This window comes from Hyla sarda, chromosome 4, assembly GCF_029499605.1.
Source record: "Hyla sarda isolate aHylSar1 chromosome 4, aHylSar1.hap1, whole genome shotgun sequence".
In the NCBI taxonomy this organism is placed as follows: domain Eukaryota; kingdom Metazoa; phylum Chordata; class Amphibia; order Anura; family Hylidae; genus Hyla; species Hyla sarda.
The window spans coordinates 283,135,629-283,160,085 of NC_079192.1; the positions used below are offsets into that span (position 1 = coordinate 283,135,629).

The window sequence follows — 24,457 nt, forward strand, 5'->3', positions numbered from 1 at the left end:
ATGTATTGTTATTCATCCATCTTTGTTGAATCAGTTTGGGTTTGGTTATTTTCTGTCCACCATGACTGTGCTCCAGTGCACAAAGTAAGGTCTGAAAAGACATGGTTAAGTGATTTGGGTATAAGACCTTGTCTGGGCTGCATAAAGTCCTGACTTCAACCCCACTGACCACCTATAGGATGAGCTAAAATATAGTTTGCAAACATGGACCTATCTTTCGTTATCTGTGACTGAACACTCCCATGCTCTACTGAATTCATGGGTAATAATGAATGCCAAAATCTTGTAGAAAGTCAACAATCCAAGCAGCGATCACTGCCACTACTGAAAGGGGTGCTCACTGAAAAGCATATAGCATGTGGATGAGGAAACGATAAATTATATAAAAAGTGCAGATACAAACAGTGCAGCAGGGGGATTAAAACACACAGAAACGCTACCTGGTGGCAACAACTGTTTCTTGCGTCAACGCAAACCCAAAAAAGTACGTATTGATGCAAAAAAACGCCTGTTGCCGCCAGGTAGCCCTCACATGTTTTAATCCCCCTGATGCACTGTTTGTATCCAATTTTTTGTAATAAAACCAAGAAGATTGCTACAGAAGGGTGAGTGCCTACAGATTAAGAGTGGCATGTCTGAAAAAGCTCAGCTAAATGGATAAATAAATAGTTTCTCAGCAACATATTTTCTTCATGCTCTGCTGCAAGTAATACCAGTACAACACTGTATAGAATGGCCTACATTTATAAATTACAGATGACAAAGTATATGATCTGATCACCACTTAGTATTACAGGCTAATGATTTGTGCACTCAGAAGCTGGGCAGCTCTCCAAAGGTGTAACAGGAACACTAGTTCAAAGGCAGCTGAAGTTGCTCAACTTCCTTCTTGTCTGTTTAGTTGTCTGTGTAGTAAAGGCAGCGAGCAGCTAATCTTCACTAAGCGACTCATTACATCCAGCTTCACTTCTGCAGCCATCATTATGGATCATGTCAAGAAAAAACTGTTGAAGACAAGACATAAAACTAGGTAACCTTAAATTTTAATGACTTTTAAGCACTAATAGTTTTTCTGTGTTAGTATAGAACTAAGCAGCATTTCATTTTCTACTTCAGAGAATGACAACCTCTATTATGCTGAACAGTAGGAAAAGCCACTTTTATCCTGTTATGGTATTTTACAAGATTTGTTTTATTTAAAACATGGCTTTTTTATGCCTATACAAAATGCACTCTAAACTGAATCACATCAAAATAAGCATTAATGTGATATGATTTTACTACTATTAATATTCTGCATTAACTTTAACAAACAGGGAAATAATTGCAGCATCAAATGCCTATAATCCTGCACTAATTGTAGTTCAAAATGGGTTAGTCCAGTTGTTTCTATATGCTTATAATACACATCTGTACCATACTCATGGGCTTTCATGGGGGAGAGATGTGCCGCAATTTGCTTAACAGGTGAACACATGTGGGGGAGATTTATCCAAACATGTGCGGAAGATAAGTGGAGCAGTAGCCCACAAAAAACAAACAGATTTCCTCTTTTATTTTTTTAAAAGGCCTCAGAAAATGAAAGAAGCAATCTGATATTGATATGGGCAACTGCACCACTCTTCCTATAAACATATTTAGCTAAATCCCCCCCCCCCCCATGTAGCTTTATATGAAAACTGTCAGCAGAAAAAGACCACCTTGTCTATCTAGCCCTTATATATTTTCATTAAAAAATGTTATTAAAATCTTGGGATAGAATATGTTTATCCCAAGCATGTTCAAATTATTTTGGTGTGGTGAGCCAAAAATCTAATGTATGGGACCTGCTAACTATCCCCCAACAGCAGATGTGAAGGAAAATAATATCAATGAAAGGTTGAACAGATGTACACATAAAAAAAGATTGAGAGATGACACATGTTCGCTTTTATTTATTTATAGCAAAACTGCAATGTTACAGTGCAGTTATTAGCAAAAATATTAAGCCCCCCATCTACACACCCATGGTGTTTTTCCTTTTTAAAGTTTTTGTATTGACCATGTTTAATTTTTTTCCACACAACTTTTTCTCTGACCTTTCTGAAAAGCTGGAATGTAAAATAATAGAACTCCCTGTCCTCAAATACCTCAACCAAAAAGGTTGTCTGAAAAGCTCATTGGGGGAGATTTATCAAAACCTGTGTAGAGGAAGAGTAGTGCAGTTGCCCATTGCAATCAATCAGCTCGCTTCTTTCATTTTTAAAGAGGCTTGTGAAAAATGAAAGGAGGGATCTGATTGGTTGCTATCGGCAACTGCACTACTCTTCCTCTACACAGGTTTTGATAAATCTCCCACATTGTTCTTTATGTTGCATTCTTGGTGGTTCTGTAGATTTCAGGGGCCTATCAGAAGAAATGTATTTAAGCTGATATCATGTGACAGGTCATGTGACTCTTTGCTTGCACACATAGGGACCAAATTCACCTTATTTTGTGACTTCTCAAGTGACTTGGTTGGACAAAACCTTGGGGTTTTTTGTAGCAAAGGAGTTAAATACATACATAATAAACAAATTATCGATTTATCTTGATCTTTTTAGCATTTTTATTCCACTGTAAGGGTATTTTTACACATACAGTATCCTGCACATATTTGCTGCACAGGATTTGATGCTGTGTTCATTCATTTATTGCACATTTACACTACATCTGCAGTATAAAATCCTGCGCATCAAATATATGCAGGATATTGCACGTGTGCGAATACACTCTAAAAGTTATATTCAATAACATTCCTTGTTTGTTCAATGTTGTGACGCAACAAAAAAGGAAAAACACTAAGGGAGGGAGGGAGGGAGTGATTGTTTTTGGAAAACACTCAAGGGATCTAAAGTGTTTTACTTTGCCTAAATGAAAATATGTGTTAATATAAAAAACTTCCAATATTATCAAAAAGATATCTATGTGTTAATCTCCAGTTCAGATTAACTGTTGTTTGAGATATTGTTAGAGAAAAATATTTGTACATGTAAGCTCAACCTTCAACATCTTTCAAAGTATAGTCTTTACATTCAGCTGAGTTATTTGCCCTGTAACTAATGTAACTCATTGTGATTCAAACTAACCTAACCGGTTAGTATAAAGCTCGTTCTTCAATTAAATAGATAAATAAATAAATTTGTATTTAAATAAATAAATAAATATATTGCTATAAAAACATCACACAGAGATTTTAAGAGATGTTAATCGACTTCTCACAATTTGCTCAGCCTCTGTTTGTGGGATTGTGGTCAGTGATTGGAAAGATGCATTGTTTCCTTCTGGCGGATCATAATCTTTGTAATCATTAGAGGATAATACAGGAGAATGACTTGTTACACTTACAGTACAGTGAAGTTATCAGAGATCTCTCTTGTTCTGAACACTGTACCTATGTGATTATCATAGGGCCAGGGCAGATTGTCAACCTCTGGTAGTAAATAATAAGGGTATGTTCTCATGTGGCAGCTTTGTTGGAATTTTTGGCATCACATGCAAATTAAATTTGTGAATAGAATTTAGTTAATTGAAACTACAGAGCAAGGCTTTGGCCTCAACTTTAGCAAAAGTCTAGTTTGGCTTGAAGGTACACATCAGCTGGTTCATTTTGCCTGAACCTGGTAAAATTGTAGTCATACCAGAATAGGAGAAGGAAATAGGATCACATGACCTCAGAGTAGCCCAGATGACCTTGAAAATAGAAGGAATCGTATAACTTCAAGGAAGTCAATAATGCCTTGCAAACAGCTCCCAGCCTATTAGGAAACAGTATAGGTGTGATTCTGTATAGATGTGGCCAGAGAGAAGTGTTATAAAGTGTAAATGTGAAGGACAGTGTAAGCAGTGTGTACCGAACACCCCAAAGAGAAGTAGGAGCACTCCACTACTACAATATTTCAAAGTAGTATGAGGAAAGCACCAGCAGCACAGTAAATTTAATCACATATTTAAGTGTGCCACTTTTTAGAAGTGGCACAAGAATAGGTGGGCAAAAATTTAGTAAAAAAAGGGTGTTGTGTGACTCTTAGCAAATACGTTGTTTAGTTACATACCAATCAGAAGGCAGTATAGGGATGTGTCAGTGGTACCAGAAAAGCTTATGCACATAGCTGCAGTGGCCATTTTAGGGTGAGCAGTGGTAAGGAGCAGATCTATGTGAAGGGGAGTGTATGCAGTGTGTACTTAACTCCTTAATGACGCAGGACGTATATTTATGTCCTGTGACGGCTCCCGTGATATAACGCAGGGTCACGCAGTGACCCCGCGTCATATCGGGTCGGTCCCGGCGACCATCAACAGCCGGGACCCACGGCTAATACCAGACATCACCAATCGAGGTGATGCCTGGTATTAACCTTTCAGATGCGGTGATCAAAGTTGACCGCGGCGTCTGAAGTGAAACCGAAAGCAGCTCAGTGAACAGAACAGCTGGCAGGACACCAGGAGAATCCCTACCTGCCTCCTGCGTGTCTGATCGCCAAATGACTGCTCCGTGCCTGAGATCCAAGCAGGAGCAGTCGAGAGGTGATAACACTGATCAATGCTATGCTTTTGCATGGTAGTGATCAGTGTAGAAAATCATTGTGTGGAATGTTATAGCACCCTATGGGGGCTACAACATTGCAAAAAAAAAAGTGTTAGTAAATGTGATTTCACCCCTTCCCATTAAAAGAAAACAATGTAAATAAAAATAAATATAAACATATGTGGTATTGTCACGTGCATAAATGTCCAAACTATAGAAATATATTGTTAATTAAACCACACAGTCAATGGCGTACACATAAAATTTTATATTTTTGGCCACTTTTTATACCATTAAAAAATTAATAAAAAGTGATCAAAAAGTCTGATAAAAAAAAATGGTACCAATAAAAACGTCAGATCACAGCGCATGAGCTCTCATACATCCCCATATGCGGAAAAATAAAAAAGTTATATGGGTCAGAAGAGGACATTTTTAAACGTATAATTTTTCCTGCATGTAGATATGATTTTTTCCAGAAGCTAAAAAGTACTGGAAGGATTAAGATTTTTTAATAGAAGTAATTTACAAATCTGTTTAACTTTCTGGCACCAGTTGATTAAAAAAAATTAATAAAAAGTTTTCCACCAGAGTACCCCTTTAAGGGGCTAATAGGCCAAAAAGGAGTAGGAACATTTCCACTACTTTATTCCAAGGTAGTGTACAAAAAAAGCAGCTGTATCACATTACAGACATAATGTTGCATTTGGTTTGTTAGGGGGAAAAAAATCTGTTTTGTTGCTAATTGTGTCAGTGGTTTTATGAAATTTTTTGTGGTACACAAAAATCTGGGAAAACAAGCATTTTGTGTGGCCTTTGCACACAGCTGTTCATCAAGTGTTCCATTTGTGTGACTTTTGTGGTGAACTCTACATGTGAACTTATCCTAAAGGTTCCCATTTAATACATCCAACAGTATTTTTTCTTCTTTTTGGACCAGTGTCCTACTGTATAGATGAAGGACTGACTAACAAGGAGAGATCAATATGCACAAGACCTAATGCTTGATGTTATAAAAACTGTGAAATTGACATAGGAATACCTTTTTATATATTTTATGAATTAGTATACATATTACAGATTTTTGAGAATTCTATAGAAATAATAATAACAACAATAATAATCATCATAATAAAATATTTAATAATATCTAGTGAAAAAACTGTCTTATTTGTAATCTCATACTGTACATAAATTTAGGAGCACTACTGTGGTAGATGTAGACAGTAACAAATGACTAACCCTCAAAATGATGTTAAAATTGAGACATTAACCAGTATATCCTTATATGAAGGACATACCTGAGTCCTTACACCAACGCCAAGGTTTCTCAAGTGGCACGGGACCTAACACTAACCTACTTGTGCCGTATGGGCAATACCAGGGGCCAGTGGGCAATTACAGCGGCATTAGGTCTGACTCACAGCCTGCTCCCAGTTACCTCCAGTGTGGCTAAGCACACATACAGAGGGAGGAGGGAGGAAGCATATGAGCCCCACCCAAGTAGGCTGATATGTTGTCGGCCTCACAGCTGCACCAAAATGCTGCCTATAATAGTTATTAAGGCGGATTAGATTTGGAGTTTATACACCTCCAAGTACAAGATTTGAACAACAAGAAAAAAATTTGGTTTCAAATGGCAGGAAATGCTCAATAGTGTTGCTCGCGAATATTCGCAATTCGAATATTATTCGTGAATATCGCATATTCGCGAATTCGCGAATTTCGCGAATATAGCGCTATATATTCGTAATTACGAATTTTCATTTTTTTTTTTTTTTTTTTTCTTCACAGTACACATCACAGTGATCACCCCTCTCTGCTTCCAGCTTGTGTGGTGTAAAGAAGGCTCTAATACTACTGTGTGAGACTGGCGTGCGAAAATTCGCATATGCGAAAATTAGTGTATGCTAATTTTCACATATGCGAATTTTCGAGTATGCAAATTTCCTATATGTTAATTTTCACATATGATAATTTTCGCATACGCGAAATTTCGCATATGCGAAAATAAAACGAAAATATAACGAATATGCGAATATTCGCGAATATATGACGAATATTCGTCCATATATTCGCGAATATTCGCGAATTCGAATATGGCCTATGCCGCTCAACACTAATGCTCAACCCCAAATGCACTTGTTCATTTATGCTGAGGGAGAAGATCCTGCGCTTTTGGTCTGTTGCTAAGGGTAATCCCCAGCATAAAATGCATACAATGGGGATGCCTGCAGCACCCTACAAGTGCCACAATGGCATCCTACACCTGATGAAAAGTGTGGATGTGTAACATATAGAATAATACATACATTTAGGTGCACTACTGTGGTATATATAGACAGTGACATATGACTAACCCTCAAAACTAATGTAAAATTGAGACTTTAGTCAGTATATCCTTTTATGAAGGACATACCTGAGCCCGAACACCAATGCCAAGGTTTCTCAAGTGGCACAGGACCTAAAACTAAACTTACCTGTGCCGTATGGGCAATACCAGGGGCCAGTGGGCAATTACAGCGGCATTAGGTCCGACGAACAGCCTGCTCCCAGTTACCTCCAGTGGGGCTAAGCACACATACAGTGTAATCTCCTTATCTGTAATCTCCATTCAAGAAATAGCATCAAACCTTTATAATTAATTATTTTACTGATGTTACAGTTGGACACTTAAATTGAGTTTTTAGACAAACAATGCCCTAAATAAATTTCATTTGAGAAAACTCAGAGTTACTGATTTTCCAGACTATAGTGTCAAAGGGAAAAGAACATCAACAGATTGTGATGCATATTGAAAAATGTGACACTGCTTAAATGAAGTGGTGTGAAAATGATATGCCTTTTATGCAGAGCTCAGCACGCCTAGTGATCGTGGCAACAAAAGGGATAAGCAAAATGAAAATATGAGGAAGTGCAGTTATAAATAAAGTAAATAAACTTGAATTCCATTGCAAACTTTTCTCCAAACTTGAAATACATCTAAAAATGATTTATTCATAGTTTCTATTATATGAGGAATAGCAATGAAGTTTGAAGAATTTACTTAAGCCTTAAGCAAATGTATTCAGTTCTCTTCTTCTACAAACCAAATGGTATATTTTCTTGGCAAGTAAATTGATTTAATGAAAAAGCTAAATGTTGAATGGTGTACAAGTGCACTCACTGAGTGAATATCATTTCTATATCAACAGTAGTTAAATCAGATATTCAGAAAAGGTAACAGAAGTGCAATATGAGGAGAAGTTATACATTAGGGGTCAGCTGGGTTTATAATGATAGTAAAACTATGTATATTTCTGTTATAAAAAATGGAAATATGTTCCTATATGGAATGTTAATAGTTCTTCTAAATGAAATGTTAATAGTTAAACCTGCTAAAATCAGTAACTCAAATGCACCACTATAAAGTAATGATTAAAACCAAATAAACACATCATACTTACTGTATTTTGTAAGTTATTCAGCTTGTTCACTATTAAAGTTGAGTCAGCTGTATCACACCCTCGACATGTCTGTAATTGTCTTCTTAACCTATGTACAATACTGTATCCCTTTTTTTTCTTCAAGTTTTTCTGGGTCAAGCACAATAGATTTCTAAGAAGCAAAGATTTATAGATGAATGAGACACCTGTGTTGACTTTATATTTGTTTGAAACTATTCACTATACATTTCTCATATTGCTTGGTATTGTCAGGTTAGACATTAAACAGTGAAAAGAACACTACATCATATGACTATAGATGATATACATTTAATAACAAAGAGTACAGAAAATTTAAGAGATTTCCCACCATTTAGGGTCAACTCACATGACAGAATTTCCGTTTGCGTAATTTCGCCTCAAATTAAAGCCCATAGACTTCTATGGTATCCACACTCCCATTCCACTAATGGGGGAAAAAAAACCATTTTGTAAATTTTGGGGGCTTCCGATTTTACGCAGTGCACTTTTCGGTAAAAATTACACCATATCTTTAATCTGTAGGTCCATACGGTTACAAAGATACCTAATTTATATATATTTTTTTTTTATTTTACTACTTAAAAAATCTTAAAACTCAATGCACCAAAATTAGTATGTGTAAAATTGTCATCTTCTGACCCCTGTAACTTTTTTTTATTTTTCCATATACAGGGATGTATGAAGGCTAATTTTTTTCACCGTGATCTGAAGTTTTTATCAGTTCCATTTTTGTTTTGATGGGATTTTTTTTATCACTTTTTTAAAATAAATTTTTTAATAACACATGTTTTATTTGTTGTGTATATATTTTTTATGGGAAAAGGGGGGTGATTCAAACTTTTATTACTGAAGGGGTTAAATCACATTTATTACTTTTACTTTTTACTTTTCTTTACACTCTTTTTTAGTCCCCATAGGGGACTATTACATGCAGTTCTTTGATTGCATACACTGATCAATGCTATGCCATAGTATAGCATTGATCAGTGTTATCGGTCCTCGGCTGCTCCAGCCTGGATCTCAGGCATGGAGCAATAGAACGCTGATTAAGGAGCCTCCCGCTGTCCTCTCAGCTGTTCGGGAAACCGCGATTTCACCGCGGTGGTCCCGAACAGCCCACTGAGCTAACTGTCAACTGTTTTCTCCCGTTTTAGTCTAAAGGGTTAATACGGGACAACAGCCCGATCGGCGATGTCCGTTATTAGCTGATAGCAACTGGGACCTGCCGGGTATGAAGTGAGCTCAGCTCCTGAGCGGGCTTCACATAATGGGAGCCAGTCGTTAAGGGGTTAAAGTGTTTATTGAGTCAGACATCACAACCTCATATGGTAAAGAGTTCCATAGTGTAACTGCTCTGACAGTAAAAAATCACTGTCTGTTATGTTGGGGAAACTTTTTTTCCTCTAGACGTAGAGGATGCCCCCTTGTCATGGTTATCGGCCTATGTATAAAAAGATCACTAAAATGATCTCTGTGTTGTCCTTTCATATATTTGTACATTGTAATCAAATTGCCCCTAAGACATCTTTCCTCCAAACTAAATAACCCCAAGCTTGATAACCTGTCTTGGTACTGTAATCATCCCATACCATCAATTATCTTTTTTGCCCTCCTCTGCACCTTCTCCAGTCCTGCCATGTCCCTATTATACACAGGTGCCCATAATTGAACACAATACTCCACATGTGATCTGACTAGTGATTTATACAGAGACAAAAAAAAATGTCCTTGTCACGAGCCTCTATGCCTCTCTTGATACATCCCATGACTTTGTTAGCCTTGACCGCAGCTACCTGGCACTGATCACAAAAGTTGAGTCCACGAGTACCCCAAAGTCCTTTTCGGTAGTTAATCCTAATTTTTTATCATATTGCATATAATTGTACATTTTGATTTTACGGCCTAAGTGCGTAACCTTACATTTATCCACATTACATTTTATTTGCCAGGTCTATGCCTAAGCACAGGTCTGTACCTGCTTCCCCAGATCCCTCTGTAATATTACGTTAGCCTCCTCTGTGGTGATCACCTTACCCAGTTTAGTGTTATCTACAAATATTGAAATTCTACTCTATAATCCCTCTACAATTTAATTTATGAAATAAATAAATAATAAAATGAAATAATGAATGTAGTCCCTTGCACTCTATTTCCTTCACCACTTGTCTCGTACACTAGCTTAGCTGGAGGGCTCTGGGAAGTACCTTGCATCACACCCTTCCCCTCACTCTCTCCCCATCCCCCACACACCTTTTTCTTACAATGATTATTTAGTCATTTCATTCGGTAAATACTACACCAACAGTGGAATCAACCTTGGAGGCTACAATGACTGTCCTGTAAGATAGATATTGGATTGGCTTATATTGCACATCACTGAGTATGTGTCTTCTGGTATCTGGTAGATGGTGGTTGTTGTTTTGGCCTCCCTAGTGAGCTAACCATCAGGAGGGGCAGCTGTAATCATTTGCCCAGAGGGGTGTTGACAAGTAGCCCAAGCATACCTCCAATACCTCCTTCCACCAAAGTGAATCATATCTTCTCCCCTTTTAAAAGGTTATGTAGGACCGCAGGCAAGTGACTCCAATTTTGGAAGACCTGATGAACACTTCATAACACCTGTGAACCAGGTCACCAGTGCTTGCCTTCACTACATTGTCAATTCTTTTAAGTCCACACACCCATGTGTCCTTGTTGCAGCACATCATGCTCTGCTGACATACATACAAAAGGTTCCCAGAACTAAAATGTGTCCATTAAGTCCTAATTGGCTGCAAGCAAAGCACCAAACAAATTTGTAAAAATATGTCAGTCCCCATCTATGCATATGTGGTATCCCAGTGCAGAATACACCTGCCTTCCTGACCTGTCACGTGGATGTCACTCAGCATGTCTGCTACAGGCCCACTACTCACGTTTAAATGTACAATTTATTGTATTTTGTGATATACTGTCAATGCACTTTCATGCTGTTGTGCCTTAAGGGATTAACCTGTTTGTGCAGGAGGATAGTAAAAGGATTACATACTTGCTTCAGTCACTCAGTGCTGCTTCAGTCACTCAGTGATGTCACAAGGGGCGGAGCCATGACGTCACGCTGCTCCGTCCCCCGTATCACCCGTCATTACACACAGAGCGAACTCGCTCTGTGCTGTAATGAGAGCGCGGTGCCGCAGCGGGGATCCCAGGGCTCCCCAGCAGCGGGACCGCAGCGATCTGACATATTATCCCCTCTCCTTTGGATAGGGGATAAGATGTCTAGGGGCGGAGTACCCCTTTAAGGACCCGGGGTTCTTCCATTTTTGCATTTTTGTTTTTTCCGCTTTACCCTTAAAAAAATCATAACTCTTTCAATTTTGCACCTAAAAATCCATGTGATGGCTTATTTTTTGCGCCACTAATTCTACTTTGTAATGACATCGGTCATTTCACCCCAAAATCTACAGCGATACAGAAAACAAAATCATTGTGAGATAACATTTTTTTAAACACCATTTTGTAACTTTTGGGGGCTTCCGTTTCTACACAGTACATTTTTTTGGTACAAATGACACCTTTTGCCCCGATCACTAACAATTGTGGCATCTAAAGAGTTAAATGACCATCAACAGACCAGGAGTGGGTCCACAACACAGAAATCTTTCCCTTACTAGCATTCAAACATAGCTTTTCTATGTGTCTGTTTCACTCCTGCTTTTGGTTTAAAATATGCACCAAATACTAACTAAAGTAATAAGGGTCATTTAATTTTTTACATTTTATAGTTAATTTTGTTCTATATTTGCCTTGTATGTCAGGAAAACTTTAGCACAAGTGCAAAAGTTTTTAACTTTACTGTTGAATGTAAAAACTTACAGCCCTGACAGGATAAAAAATGTCATAAATGATAAAATAATAAATGATGAAAAAAACTAAACCCTACCCACATTAAAAAAAATTAACAGGATTATTATTATTATAAGAAAAAATAGGCAAACGTTGGCGCATGTTTGGCACATGATATTAATAAAAATAGTTAAATGCATTTCCCCATATTTTCCTTTAGAAAATTTACACACAAATCTAGTAATGAGGACCACTATGTGTGAACAGGTCTGGAATCTTTCACATAACTATATCAAACAGAGTATACATATTTATGGGCGAGTAGGGAGCTATCACATGTCTATAGCCAGGCTTACTTAAGTCAGATTTCTTTGTTGAATCTGAAATCTGAGTCAGTGATTTGCTACCTGTGCAGCCAAGAAGAATCTCATAGTATTGTGCTCTGTTTTGTTGCCTGGTAACCTTCATAAAAAAAATACTGCTTTGAATTTAAAGCACATACCAGAGTGTAATGTGCAGAAAAAAATATAACTTGCAGCTTACAAACACTATTTAGGATAATTATTGTGTCTCTAAAACATATAATTATAACTTTCAACTATTAACTTCAGCTTTGAACGGTTGTTCTACAACTTAAACAAAGCCCCGATGATGTAAATAACCTCTACATTTAGCTATTCTTTGCTACGATGTTTCTCATTAGTTTCAACACAGTTTAATTTATTGGCCTTAGATATGTTTAACACCCATAATCTATTTAAAAGCAGTAGTGTGCTTCATGTTATAAAAGGAAATGTATGACTTCATCAATATGTACAAAAAATTTTAATAGATTAAAATCTTTACATTTCTACTGGTTGAGCAACCCTTTTAACTTTCAACCCATCGGAGGTGCATGTGGTTGAAAATTGTGACAGAGCAAAGAGCCATTGCCTACACTAGCTTCCGGACTGATCAGTTTACCTACTGGGAGCACCTACCTAGCAACCTATTAGGGACTTGTCTACCTAATGCGGGAACTAGTTAATGGGGGGAGGGTGTCAATGCCATATGGGAAACTAGCCACTGGGACGTGCCTTGCTAATAAAGGCCTTCATACTCATTTACTTACCCACTTTACTGTGTGGGACCACAATGAGGACATTATAACTGTTTGGAGCATTAATGGTAGGGAAATGTTGAGTAAGGTACTGGAAAAGTGAGAAGTCTAAAATGTTTGTCCTGCAGGTTCTGTGGAGACAAGTCATGGCTGGAAGAAGCCATCATGGAAATATGGGATGGACGGAGACGAAAAAGCAAAGTGAATATTTCAAATCAGAGAAGATTTCCCCAGTGAGTCACTAGATTTCACTGTATTGTAATCACTTATATGGTCTGTAATAGTACTGTAGTGATGGTGGCGGTATAATTTAGGCATTCTGTAGCGGTATCATTGGTAATATTTTTAGAGCATTTTGCTTAGGAGCACTATGGAAGTTAACACTTCTTTACTCTATTGTAATACATAAGGTAAAATGTGCTTTTCAGGCTATATGCTACACTCTACACAGGGGCATAGATAGGGTATTAAAATATCAAGGTCACAAGCCCCAAAGCACCTCCTATAAAAAAAGATTCTATGTAGTGCATCATATAACATTGTTAATGTAAATGGCATGTCATATAGCTCCCAAGGCATAGATAGCTGGTTATCTTATATTTGGAGTTTGGAGAGGGTCTCTGTTTGTTGAGGGAACAGTCTTTTAATCTGCAGAATATATAAAGTCAAGACTATGGGAAAAGGTGAGTATAGTGTGCTACACACCACTCTAGTTCTTGCATTCTATAAAATCTCCATGGTGTCCCTTCTAAAAAGATGATCGGTAAATTTGTGTGTCATTAACCCCTTAAGGACCCTTGACGTACGCGTACGTCATGACAATTTCGGTCCCCGCCGGGTGGGGATCGGACCGGGATGCCTGCTGAAATCATTCAAACTGAAAAAGAAGAAGAATAAGAGGGTTATCAGCCACGGGTTCCGGAGTTTGTTGGCGACTCCGGAATCCGGATTGACACGGCCGGGTTCACTGAAATTGACTATTTCAGTTATTTTTTCAGTGACGGCCTGGTCAATCTAATGGTGGAGCAGACGAATCTGTACGCCAGGCAGTTCATCGCCCACCACCCTGATTCTTTTTTGGCCAGGCCCAATGAATGGCGCGCCATTGATGCAGCAGAGATGAGGACATTTTGGGGCCTCTTGATGCATATGGGCCTGGACAAAAAGCCTAGTGTCAGGCACTACTGGAGCGGGGACGTCCTATACAAGACCCTTTACAGTATGGCCATGACACTGAAGTGGTTCGAGGCCATTCGGAAATGCCTTCATTATGCAGACAATGAGGCATGTCCACCCCGAAGTGATCCCACCTATGACTGGCTTTACAAAGTGAGGCCGGTCATCGATCACTTTGGGGCCAAATTTTTGGAGGCCTACTGTTACGCCGAGCGCTCCGGGTCCCTGCTCCTCCCCGGAGCGCTCGCGACGTTCTCCTATCTGCAGCGCCCCGGTCAGACCCGCTGACCGGGAGCGCTGCACTGACACTGCCGGCGGGGATGCGATCCGCAATCTTCTTACCTGTCCCGGTCCCCGGCTGTCACGTCCTGGCACGCGCGGCTCCACTCTCTAGGGTGCGTGCGCGCCAGCTCTCTAAGATTTAAAGGGCCAGTGCACCACTAATTGGTGCCTGGCCCAATCAGTGTAATTAGCTCACCTGCTCCAGGCCTATATTACCTCACTTCCCCTTCCCTGCATTGCTAGATCTTGTTGCCTTGTGCCAGTGAAAGCGTTTTGTGTATGTCCCAAGCCTGTGTTCCAGACCTTCTGTTGTTGCCCCTGACTACGACCCTTGCTGCCTGCCCTGACCTTCTGCTACGTCCGACCTTGCTCTTGCCTTGTCCTTCTGTACCACGCCAGTCTCAGCAGTCAGAGAGGTTGAGCCGTTACCGGTGGATACGACCTGGTTGCTACCTCCGCAGCAAGACCATCCCGCTTTGCGGCGGGCTCTGGTGAATACCAGTAGCAACTTAGAACAGGTCCACCAGTACGGTCCACGCCAATCCCTCTCTGACACAGAGGATCCACCTCCAGCCTGCCGAATCCTAACACCTATGTACCACTCAGGGAGCTCTCGGTCGATGAGTCTCTTATCAGTTTTAAGGGGAGACTCATCTTCCGCCACTATATTCCCTCTAAGTGGGCACGATATGGCGTGAAGCTCTATAAACTTTGTGAGAGTACCTCTGGGTACACTTACAAGTTTAAAGTGTATAAGGGATGAGATTCCCGTATTGAACCCCCAGATTGTTCCCCCACTCTGGGTGTTAGCGGGAAACTCGTTTGGAAGCTTGTTCACCCTTTGCTGGATAAGGGTTACCACGTGTACGTGGACAACTTTTATACCAGCATCCCTCTCTTCACATCCCTTGCCGCCAGATTGACGTCTGCTTATGGGACCGTTGGAGAAACCAGAGAGGCCTCCCTCTAAATTTAATCAAGACACCTATTCCCAAGGGTGAGTCCCGTGCCCTTGCCCATGAAAACCTGTTGTTGGTCAAGTATAAGGATAAGAGGGATGTCCTTATGCTGACCACTATTCATGGCAACGGCAGCTCACCTGTCCCTGTGCAAGCTACCACAACACTGGTCCTCAAGCCCAATTGTATTCTGGACTACAATCGGTATATGGGGGGAGTTGATCTTTCTGATCAAGTCCTCAAGCCATACATGGCCATGCGCAAAACATGGGTATGGTACAAAAAAGTTGCGGTCTACTTGGTACAGGTTGCCATGTACAACTCTTTTGTACTGTCCCAGCACATTGGCAACTTTTTATGTTGCCTCAAATGCGGAGCACTCTCTCTCCACCTGATCGGGGTGTGCATTTGAGGCAACAAGTTAGGGATGGCCACACACATCACATTCCCAGAATTATGATTCAGAGCATAGGGTTTGGGGTGGGCATATTTTTTAGTTTTGGCTATGCTCTGGGTCATCATTCTGGGAACATAATTTATAATTTGATGTCCCACTGTACCCCATTTTAGTTATTTAGTGTACCCCAGTTATTTACTCCATGTAATGCCCCTTGAGGGGGGGTCCCACTGTTCTGGCTCCATAGGAGAAAGCCAAAGTTCAAGGACCCTGACTGATCTCCGGCACCTCTGAGACCGGTGTGCATGCTGTTTACGCCAAGATATGAGGTATGCCCTTACTCCAAAGAAATGTATTTACACATTTACAATGACATCTTCTCCTTTTACCACTTGTGAAAATGAAAAATTTGGGGTAACCCCAGCATTTTAGTGTAAAAAAATCCAATTTTTCATTTTCACATCCCACTTCATGAATATTTATCAAACACCTGTGGGGTGTTAAGGCTCACTGTACCCCTTGTTACGTTCCTTGAGGGGTGCAGTTTCTAAAATAGTATGTCATGTTTTTTTTTACTGTCCTGGCACCATAGGGGCTTCCTAAATGCAATATGCCCCCCCCCCCCCATTTCAGCAAAAATTTGCAAATGTGACTCTTTCTCTTCTGAGCATTGTAGTGCGCCCGCAGTGCACTTGATGTCCCCACATGGGGTATTTCCATTTTCAGAAAAGATGGGGTTACACATTTTGGGGGGCATTTCTCTTATTACCCCTTGTAAAAATGTAAAATTTTGGGAAAAACCAGCATTTTAGTGGAAAATAAGAATAAAAAATCATTTACACATCCAAAGTCATCAAACACCTGGGGGTGTTAAGGTTCACTGTACCCCTTGTTACGTTCCTTGAAGGGTGTAGTTTCCAAAATAGTATGCCATGTGTGTTTTTTTTTTCGCTGTCCTGGCACCATAGGGACTTCCTAAATGGGACATGCCCCCAAAAAACCATTTCAGCAAAATTTACTTTGCAAAAGCCAAATGTGACTCCTTCTCTTCTGAGCATTGTAGTATGCCAACAGAGCACTTGACATGCACATATGAGGTATTTCCATACTCAGAAGAGATGGGGTTACAAATTTTGGGGGTCATTTTCTCTTATTACCCCTTGTAAAAATGAAAATTTTTTGGGAAAACCAGCATTTTAGTGAAAAAAAAAATCATTTACACATCCAACTTTAACGACAAGCCGTCAAACACCGGTGGGGTGTTAAGGCTCACTGTACCCCTTGTTATGTTCCTTGAGGAGTGTAGTTTCCAAAATAGTATGTCATGTGTTTTTTTTTTTTTTTGCTGTTCTGTCACCATAGGGGCTTCCTAAATGGGACATGCCCCCCAAAAACCATTGCAGCTAAATTTACTTTGCAAAAGCCAAATGTGACTCCTTCTCTTCTGAGCATTGTAGTGCACTAGCAGAGCACTTGATGTGCACATATGAGGTATTTCCATACTCAGAAGAGATGGGGTAACACATTTTGGGGGCATTCTTTCCTATTAACCCTTGTAAAATTAAAAATTTGGGGGAAAACTAGCATTTTAGTGAAAAAAAAATCATTTACACATCCAACTTTAACAAAAAGTTGTGAAACACCTGTGGTGTGTTAAGACTCACTGTACCCCTTGTTACGTGCCTTGAGTGGTCTAGTTTCCAAAATAGTGTGCCATGTGGTCTTTTTTTTTTTTTTGCTGTTCTGGCCCCATAGGGGCTTCCTAAATGTGACATGCCCCCCAAAACCAATTTAAGAAAAACTCACTCTCCAAAATCCCTCTGTTGCTCATTCCCTTCTGAGCCCTCTACTGCGCCCGCCGAACACTTGACATACACATATGAGGTATTTCCTTACTAGAGAGAAATTGGGTTACACATTTTAGGAAGATTTCTCTCCTTTTACCCCCTTCAAAAACTGGGTCTACAAGAACATGCCAGTTTAAAAAGTGAAGATTTAGAATTTTCTCCTTCATTTGCTGCTATTCCTGTGAAACACCTAAAGGGTTTGCAAACCTTTTGAATGTCATTTTGAATACTTTGAGGGGTGCAGTTTTTATAATGGGGTCATTTATGGGATATTTCTAATATGAAGATCCTTCAAATCCACTTCAAAACAGAACTGGTCCCTGAAAAATTTTGATTTTGAAAAGTTTGTGAAAAATTGGAAAATTGCTGCTATACTTTGAAGCCCTCTGATGTCTTCCAAAAGTAAAAATATGTCAACTTTATTATGCATTTATAAAGTAGACATATTGTATATGGGAATCAATATATAATTTATTTGGAATATTCATTTTCCTTATAAGCAGAGAGCTTCAAAGTTAAAAAAAAAAATCCAAAATTTTCAATTTTTTCATCAAATTTTGGAATTTTTCACCAAGAAATGATGCAAGTATCGACAACATTTTACCACTAACATAAAGTAGAATATGTCACGAAAAAACTATCTCGGAATCAGAATGAAAGGTAAAAGCATCCAAGAGTTCTTAATGCTTAAAGTGACAGTGGTCAGATGTGCAAAAAATGGCCGTGTCCTAAACTGAAAATTGTCTGGGTCCTTAAGGGGTTAAAGTCTGGCCTACGACTATTACATGGTGGTTTAGTGTGGGAATTAAAGTTATGCCAGCAATTTGATGGTTAAATTGATCAAATCACTTTTACATGCAACCCAAACCAACTTGCTACATTATATAGTGTGCATAATGTGTCAGCCTTTCATCTCCTAAAGTAACATTTCTGGGTGCACGCCTGGCACCCCTGGCACTCAATTTAGAATGTCTATGAATTTTATTGGTGAAAATACCTGTTTTGTAAGGGTTTCTGGATTGGTTGAATTTTGTATACCCTATAGGGAGCAAAGGGGGTTCTGTTTCTGTAAAATCTCAATAAAAATATGTTGAATATCTGTATAAATGTTTGCTTAGATGTACTACTGTAACAAAAAATGAAGGCCTTACTGCAGAAGATTAGAGATGAGCGAATTGAAGCTAACAAAACCGAATTAGTTATGAATTTCATGAAATATTTGGTTTGCAACGAATGGGAATATCACCGCAATTCTATCGAGCGAATAGCTTCATTAAACTCCCTTTCTTGCGGTCAAGGCTCCAGGGCATCTAAAATGGTGGATCCACATGTCAGTACATGGGGCAAGGAATGCTGGGAAGGTGGGGAGGCAAGGTGGGAAGGGAAGTTGGCGGGATGACGCTGAATCACATGCAGGATGCAGCTTATCAGCAGCCAGTCACCCCTGTGATGTCACAGCCCTATATATTCAGCTGCCATTTTGCGGATCATCATTTAATTCATTACATTGCATAGAGATAGGATGGACCTCTTTTGTGTGTGTTACACAGAAAAGCTTGTTGCAGCAGCATTTCACCTCTTAGTCACCTCAGCCTTCTGTAGGACACAAAGCATTCTTGCATAGAAATTAACTCTTACTGCAGTGATTAACCCCTCAGTCACTGTGAACAGCATTGTATCACAGAGAGGGGCAGTGAGCTGTGTGTTGCCTCAGCTGCAGAAAGGTTTTCACAGGAGGGAGAAATAGTTTTTTAGGGCAAACCTGTGTCTTTGTTTGACAAAAACTTGTCTGCTGGTTATACTAGTCTGTAGACGTAGACTGCATAATCCATACCCAGCAGTTCATACCTAATAGTATGTGAGAGAGAGAGTATTTTTGCAATTTTGGGTTTAGTACACAGTGACTGTGTGCTCCAGCATTGATATGTACTGCTGGTGCTGTGGGCAAATTTTATATATTTTTTTAGCATACTGTAGCACATTTTTCTGCCCTCATAATTGCATACCACATACCTACATCTAAGTGGTGTACTATTTTGTGCCTGTTAATCTGTCAAGGGCCTACAAACTGTGAAAGGACAGCCAAAAGTACAGTGGTCCCTCAACATATGATATTAATTGGTTCCAGGAGAACCATCATATGTTGAAACCATCATATGTCGAGTACATATGTCTATGTAAAAATGGTAATTGGTTCTGGGGCCTTGGAACCATTGTATGTTGAATACATATCTCTATGGGAAACTGCTAATTGGTTCTGGGATGATCATTGTATGTGGAGTGTATGGGGAGTGTTTAACAAACCAGGGTACCTCCAGCTGTTGCACAACTACAACTCCCAGCATGCATGTACAGCCATTGACTGTCTGGGCATGCTGGGAGTTATAGTTTTGCAACAGCTTGAGGCACACTGATAGGGAAACATTGATGTATGGGGTGTATTGTATGTGATGTGGGACATCGCATACAGTACTGTACAGTTCTTTAAATACCTTCAGGGGGGACAGAATGTCCTCCATTACGATCCTGCTGATAGGAAATGAAGGGGAGGGCAGCCAGCAGCTCATTGGATGCCTGCAGCAAGATGCTACAGGCTATTGGCTATGGCTGCACTGGGGGGCGGGGCTTACACGGAGCTCACAGTGGAAGCCTGCGTGAGTTAGCAGGACAGCATGTGAGTAACAGGAGGCAGAACGGGGCACACGGGGCACATTAAACAACTATCTGTAAGTTGTCAGCGCTGTCAGATAGCTGTTTGTATGATGGCCCCGACACACAGCAGCATCATATGTCGATGCTGCCTTCAAAATACGATGGGCTCTGAGAGGCCATCATATGTTGAAATAATCATATGTCGGGGCCATCATAAGTCGGGGGGTCACTGTAATCACCGGCTGGTGCTTTACTCCAATACATTTTTTAAAGCATAATGTAGTGCATTTTTTTGCCCTGTTTGTTCCACCACAAATCGTCTGCAGGTTATACTAGTCTGTAGACGGTATAATACATACCCAGCAGTCCATTCCTAGTAGTCTGTGTCAGCTAATGTGTACTGCAGAACTGTTGTGTACTGCTGGTGTGCAAAAATTTATTTTTCAGTGTACTGTAGCGCATTTTTCTGCCCTGATAAGTGCATACGACATACCTACATGTAACTAGTGTACTGTTTTGTAGCTGTTAACCTGTCAAGTGCCTACATACTGTGAAAGGTCAGTCAAAAGTAGTCACCGGCTGTTTTTTTTTACTCCAAAACATTTATTAAACGTACTGTAGCACATTTTTCTGCCCTCATAAGTGCACACCACATACCTACATCTAAGTGGTGTACTATTTTGTGCCTGTTAATCTGTCAAGGGAATACATTCTGTGAAAGGATAGCCAAAAAATCACTGGTTGGTGTTTTACTCCAATACGTTTTTTTTAAGCATACTGTAGTGCATTTTTCTGCCCTGTTTGTTCCACCACAAATCGTTTGCAGGTTATACTAGTCTGTAGACAGTATAATACATACCCAGCAGTCCATTCCTAATAGTCTGTGAAAGAGTGCCATTTTGTGTTTAGTACACAGCGTCTGTGTGCTGCAGCACTGTTGAGTACTGCTGGTGTTGTGTAAAAATATTTTTTTAAGCATACTGTAGCGCATTTTTCTGCCCTCATAAGTGCATACCACATACCTAAATCTAAGTAGTGTACTATTTTGTACCTGTTAATCTGTCAAGGGCCTACATACTGTGAAAGGACAGCCAAAAGTGATCACCGGCTGGTGTTTTACTCCAGTACGTTTATTAAGTGAACTTCCATTTACAGCGTTTAGGAGGGGAGACATTCTTTTTATCCCAACAGGATTTTCCCTTCCAGCAGGACTTTTATTCCTGAATAGGTCTATTATTCTACAGGACTTTTTGGTGGCATTTATAGAACTTCACTATTATATTTACATCTATTTAAAAGTGAACCGTTATTATATATCCTCATATTGTTGTTAACAATTGTTAACATTTTTATTATTAGCTCTGATATTCACCAATAACCGCAAGGGCCCTGCGGTGGTGAATATTTGGATGTATAGACTATAATTATAATACATTAAATAATATTTTTATATGCTGGCTTGATAATATGAATATAATATATTTACATTATTGAATACTACACAATATTGTGGGAGGGGCACTGATGATCAAGTGTCATACTATTAGATAGTATAAGTTTCCACATATCCATCACATACTTCTCTCTAGTAGTAAGTTGCAGAGGACTGAACTCTTTTATATTTTTTGATAAAAGTACTCACCGGCTGGTTTTGTACTAAGATACTATTTTAAGTGGACTGTAGTGCATTTTATGACATCAAAATTGCATTCCACATACCTACACTTAAGTAGTGTACTATTTTGTACCTGTTAATCTGTCAAGGGCCTAGATACTGTAAAAGTCCAGGCAAAAGTACCCACTGGCTGGTGTTGTACTCAGGTACTTTTTTTAAGTGTACTGTAGCACATTTTTCTGCCCTCATAAGTGCATACGACATACCTACATCTAAGTAGTGAACTATTTTGTACCTGTTAATCTGTCAAGGGCCTAGATACTGTGAAAGGACAGTCAAAAGTACACACCTGCTGCTGTCCTAGACAAAAACTGTTTTAAGCGTAGTGAAGCATATTGTAATACCCTCATATACGCACTAAGTATGTCAGGCAGAGAAGTGCCAGGATGTGCACAGAGAAGTGGCAGAGGCCTAAATCCATCAGGCAGAGGTCGCAGAAGACTAGGGGCGAGAGGCAGCAGGAGACGCAGCGAGAGGCCTGAGCTCCCGGTATCAGCTAGCGGTGGTGTCTCAACCAGCAACCCAACTGCCTTCATCGATTGGTTCACACGGTCATCCACATCATCACAAGTGACATCTGATACCCCCAGTCAACAGTCGGTGGGTTCCTCAAACACAACCCTCAGTTGGCATGGCCCGAGAGCAGTCCCTGTCCTCCCATTGCCTCGGTCCTATGCTGTTCCCTCCCCTAAAGAAGTATATTATGCTGTGGGTTCAGCTCCAGTATTCAGTGAGGATGAGCTAATAGAGGACAGTCAGCAGCTACTACCCAGCCAAGAAGGGGAGGAGACATCTGCCGCTTCCCCCACTAGACAGGCAAGTAGTGATGAGGAGAGTGACGTGGGAGGTGGTGTTGCCAGGGTTCAGGGTCCTGAAGTACACACTGTTGAGGAACCTGAGGAGGACATCAGTGACATGCAGACATTTGTTGATGACGATGAAGCCGATCGCAATTGGGAACTGGGTGCAGAAGGGGCTTCATCATCATCAGGAGATAAGAGTTGTAAGTTGCCCGTGAGGCAGCAGCTGAGCCAGCAAGGTGGTAGCATGGTTGGCAGTCAGCGGGGTGGCAGAAGTGGAAATTCTGGAGCCAAACGCGCCCGGGGGAGACCACCTGCTTCGCGACAGTCTACCTTCCCAGGAGGTAGTGGAACAGGGTTCCTGGAGATGGCGACAGTAGCAGTCAATTAGTGCAGACTGTTGGTGGGAAAATCAGCTACTCTGCGGTGTGGCAGTTTTTCATCAAGCATCCGGAGGAGGTTCACATAGCCACATACAAGATTTGTCGGCAGAAGGTGAAGCGTGGCCAGGGTCCCAATGTATGCACCATGGCCCTGCGTCAACATATGCTTCACCACCATAAACAGGCCTGGGAGATCCATGGCTCCGATGTAGTGGTCATCACCCAGTGGCACGCCCCTCCCTCTCTCAGCCAGCCAAGGCTCCACCACCTCAGCCAAAGGGAGCTGTGTGTCATACCCTCCTTCTGTTGCTGCAGATGCTCCTGCTCCTCCTAGTTTTAGTCAGCCATTCCGCCAACAATTCATCGGCAAAGCCATGTCCAAGAGGCAACAGTATGCCCCACTCATCCAATTGCGCAGAAGCTGACTTTTTTACACCCACTGAGAGGGAGGACAAAGTGATCTACTACAGAGGCATTCTATCTAGTCAGTTGGCCAATGCCTATCGGCACCATCTGCCATTCTCTCGCAGGTCTGAATCGGGGGGCCCCCTGCGCTCACCTTCCACTGCCATGGCTGCAGGGGAGGGGTGGGGTGGCAGGAGCAGTACCAGCTCCATCAGCAGCAGCCTGAGTCTACAGTCACAAATGAGTAGCTTTCTTCACCCGCATAGTGAAGCAACTCATCAGCAGCAGGTAGACGTGGAGCAGGTGGTGGCATACCTTGACATGCCCATGCCAACACACCTGGAAGATCCGCTGGACTTCTGGGCAGTCAAACTTGATTTGTGGCTGCAACTAGCAGCGTTTGCCCTGGAAAAGCTGTTCTGCCTGGTCAGTAGTGAGCCATCAGAGCGGGTTTTTAGTGCAGCGGGGGCCATAGTCACCCCAAGGAGAACTTGTCTGTCCACAAAAAATGTGGACAGACTGACCTTTGTGAAGATGAATCAGGCATGGATCAGCCAGGATTTCCAACCACCAATGCCTTATGCAGCGGAGTAGATTGACCATGGTGCCACACCAACACTTCACAAATATGGATAGTGCCAAATAGATTTAAGGCGCTGCTCCCCAGTTACAAACATTCCTCCACATCAGACCTTTTTTCACCCACCTTCATCACCGGCTACTGGTATTGCCACCCACCGCACCACTCTATCACCGGGTCACTTTCAGGACTCCTGATACTGCTGTTGCCACCTCCAGGCTGTCTCGTTCAGCCACTTTATGGTCTCTTCTCATGCTTTAGCCAACTCCATGCTGTGCCATTCAGCCACTATATGGCCTTTACATGCTTCAGCCACCTCCAGGCTGTGCCATTCAGCCACTATATGGTCACCTCATGCTTCAGC

General features: G+C 40.8%; 1 protein-coding gene and 1 long non-coding RNA gene across 3 annotated transcripts in view; one reads left to right on the top strand and one right to left on the bottom strand.

Moving 5' to 3' along the window:
- The first annotated feature begins 800 nt into the window (after positions 1-800).
- The window catches only part of RASSF9 (Ras association domain family member 9), a 31,040-nt gene continuing 7,383 nt past the window's right edge, over positions 801-24,457 (top strand). The window contains exons 1-2 of one of the 2 annotated variants that reach the window (XM_056569392.1): positions 801-1,030; positions 13,066-13,170. In XM_056569392.1, coding sequence (XP_056425367.1) covers positions 801-1,030; positions 13,066-13,170 — 335 coding nt within the window. The remainder of the gene's footprint in view (positions 1,031-13,065; positions 13,171-24,457) is intronic. The other variant, XM_056569393.1, reaches the window with a different exon arrangement.
- The window catches only part of LOC130367013 (uncharacterized), a 103,710-nt gene continuing 80,132 nt past the window's right edge, over positions 880-24,457 (bottom strand). The window contains exons 3-4 of the long non-coding RNA XR_008892042.1: positions 7,993-8,143; positions 880-1,004 (exon numbers count right to left, since the gene is read on the bottom strand). This is a non-coding gene — a long non-coding RNA (uncharacterized LOC130367013). The remainder of the gene's footprint in view (positions 1,005-7,992; positions 8,144-24,457) is intronic.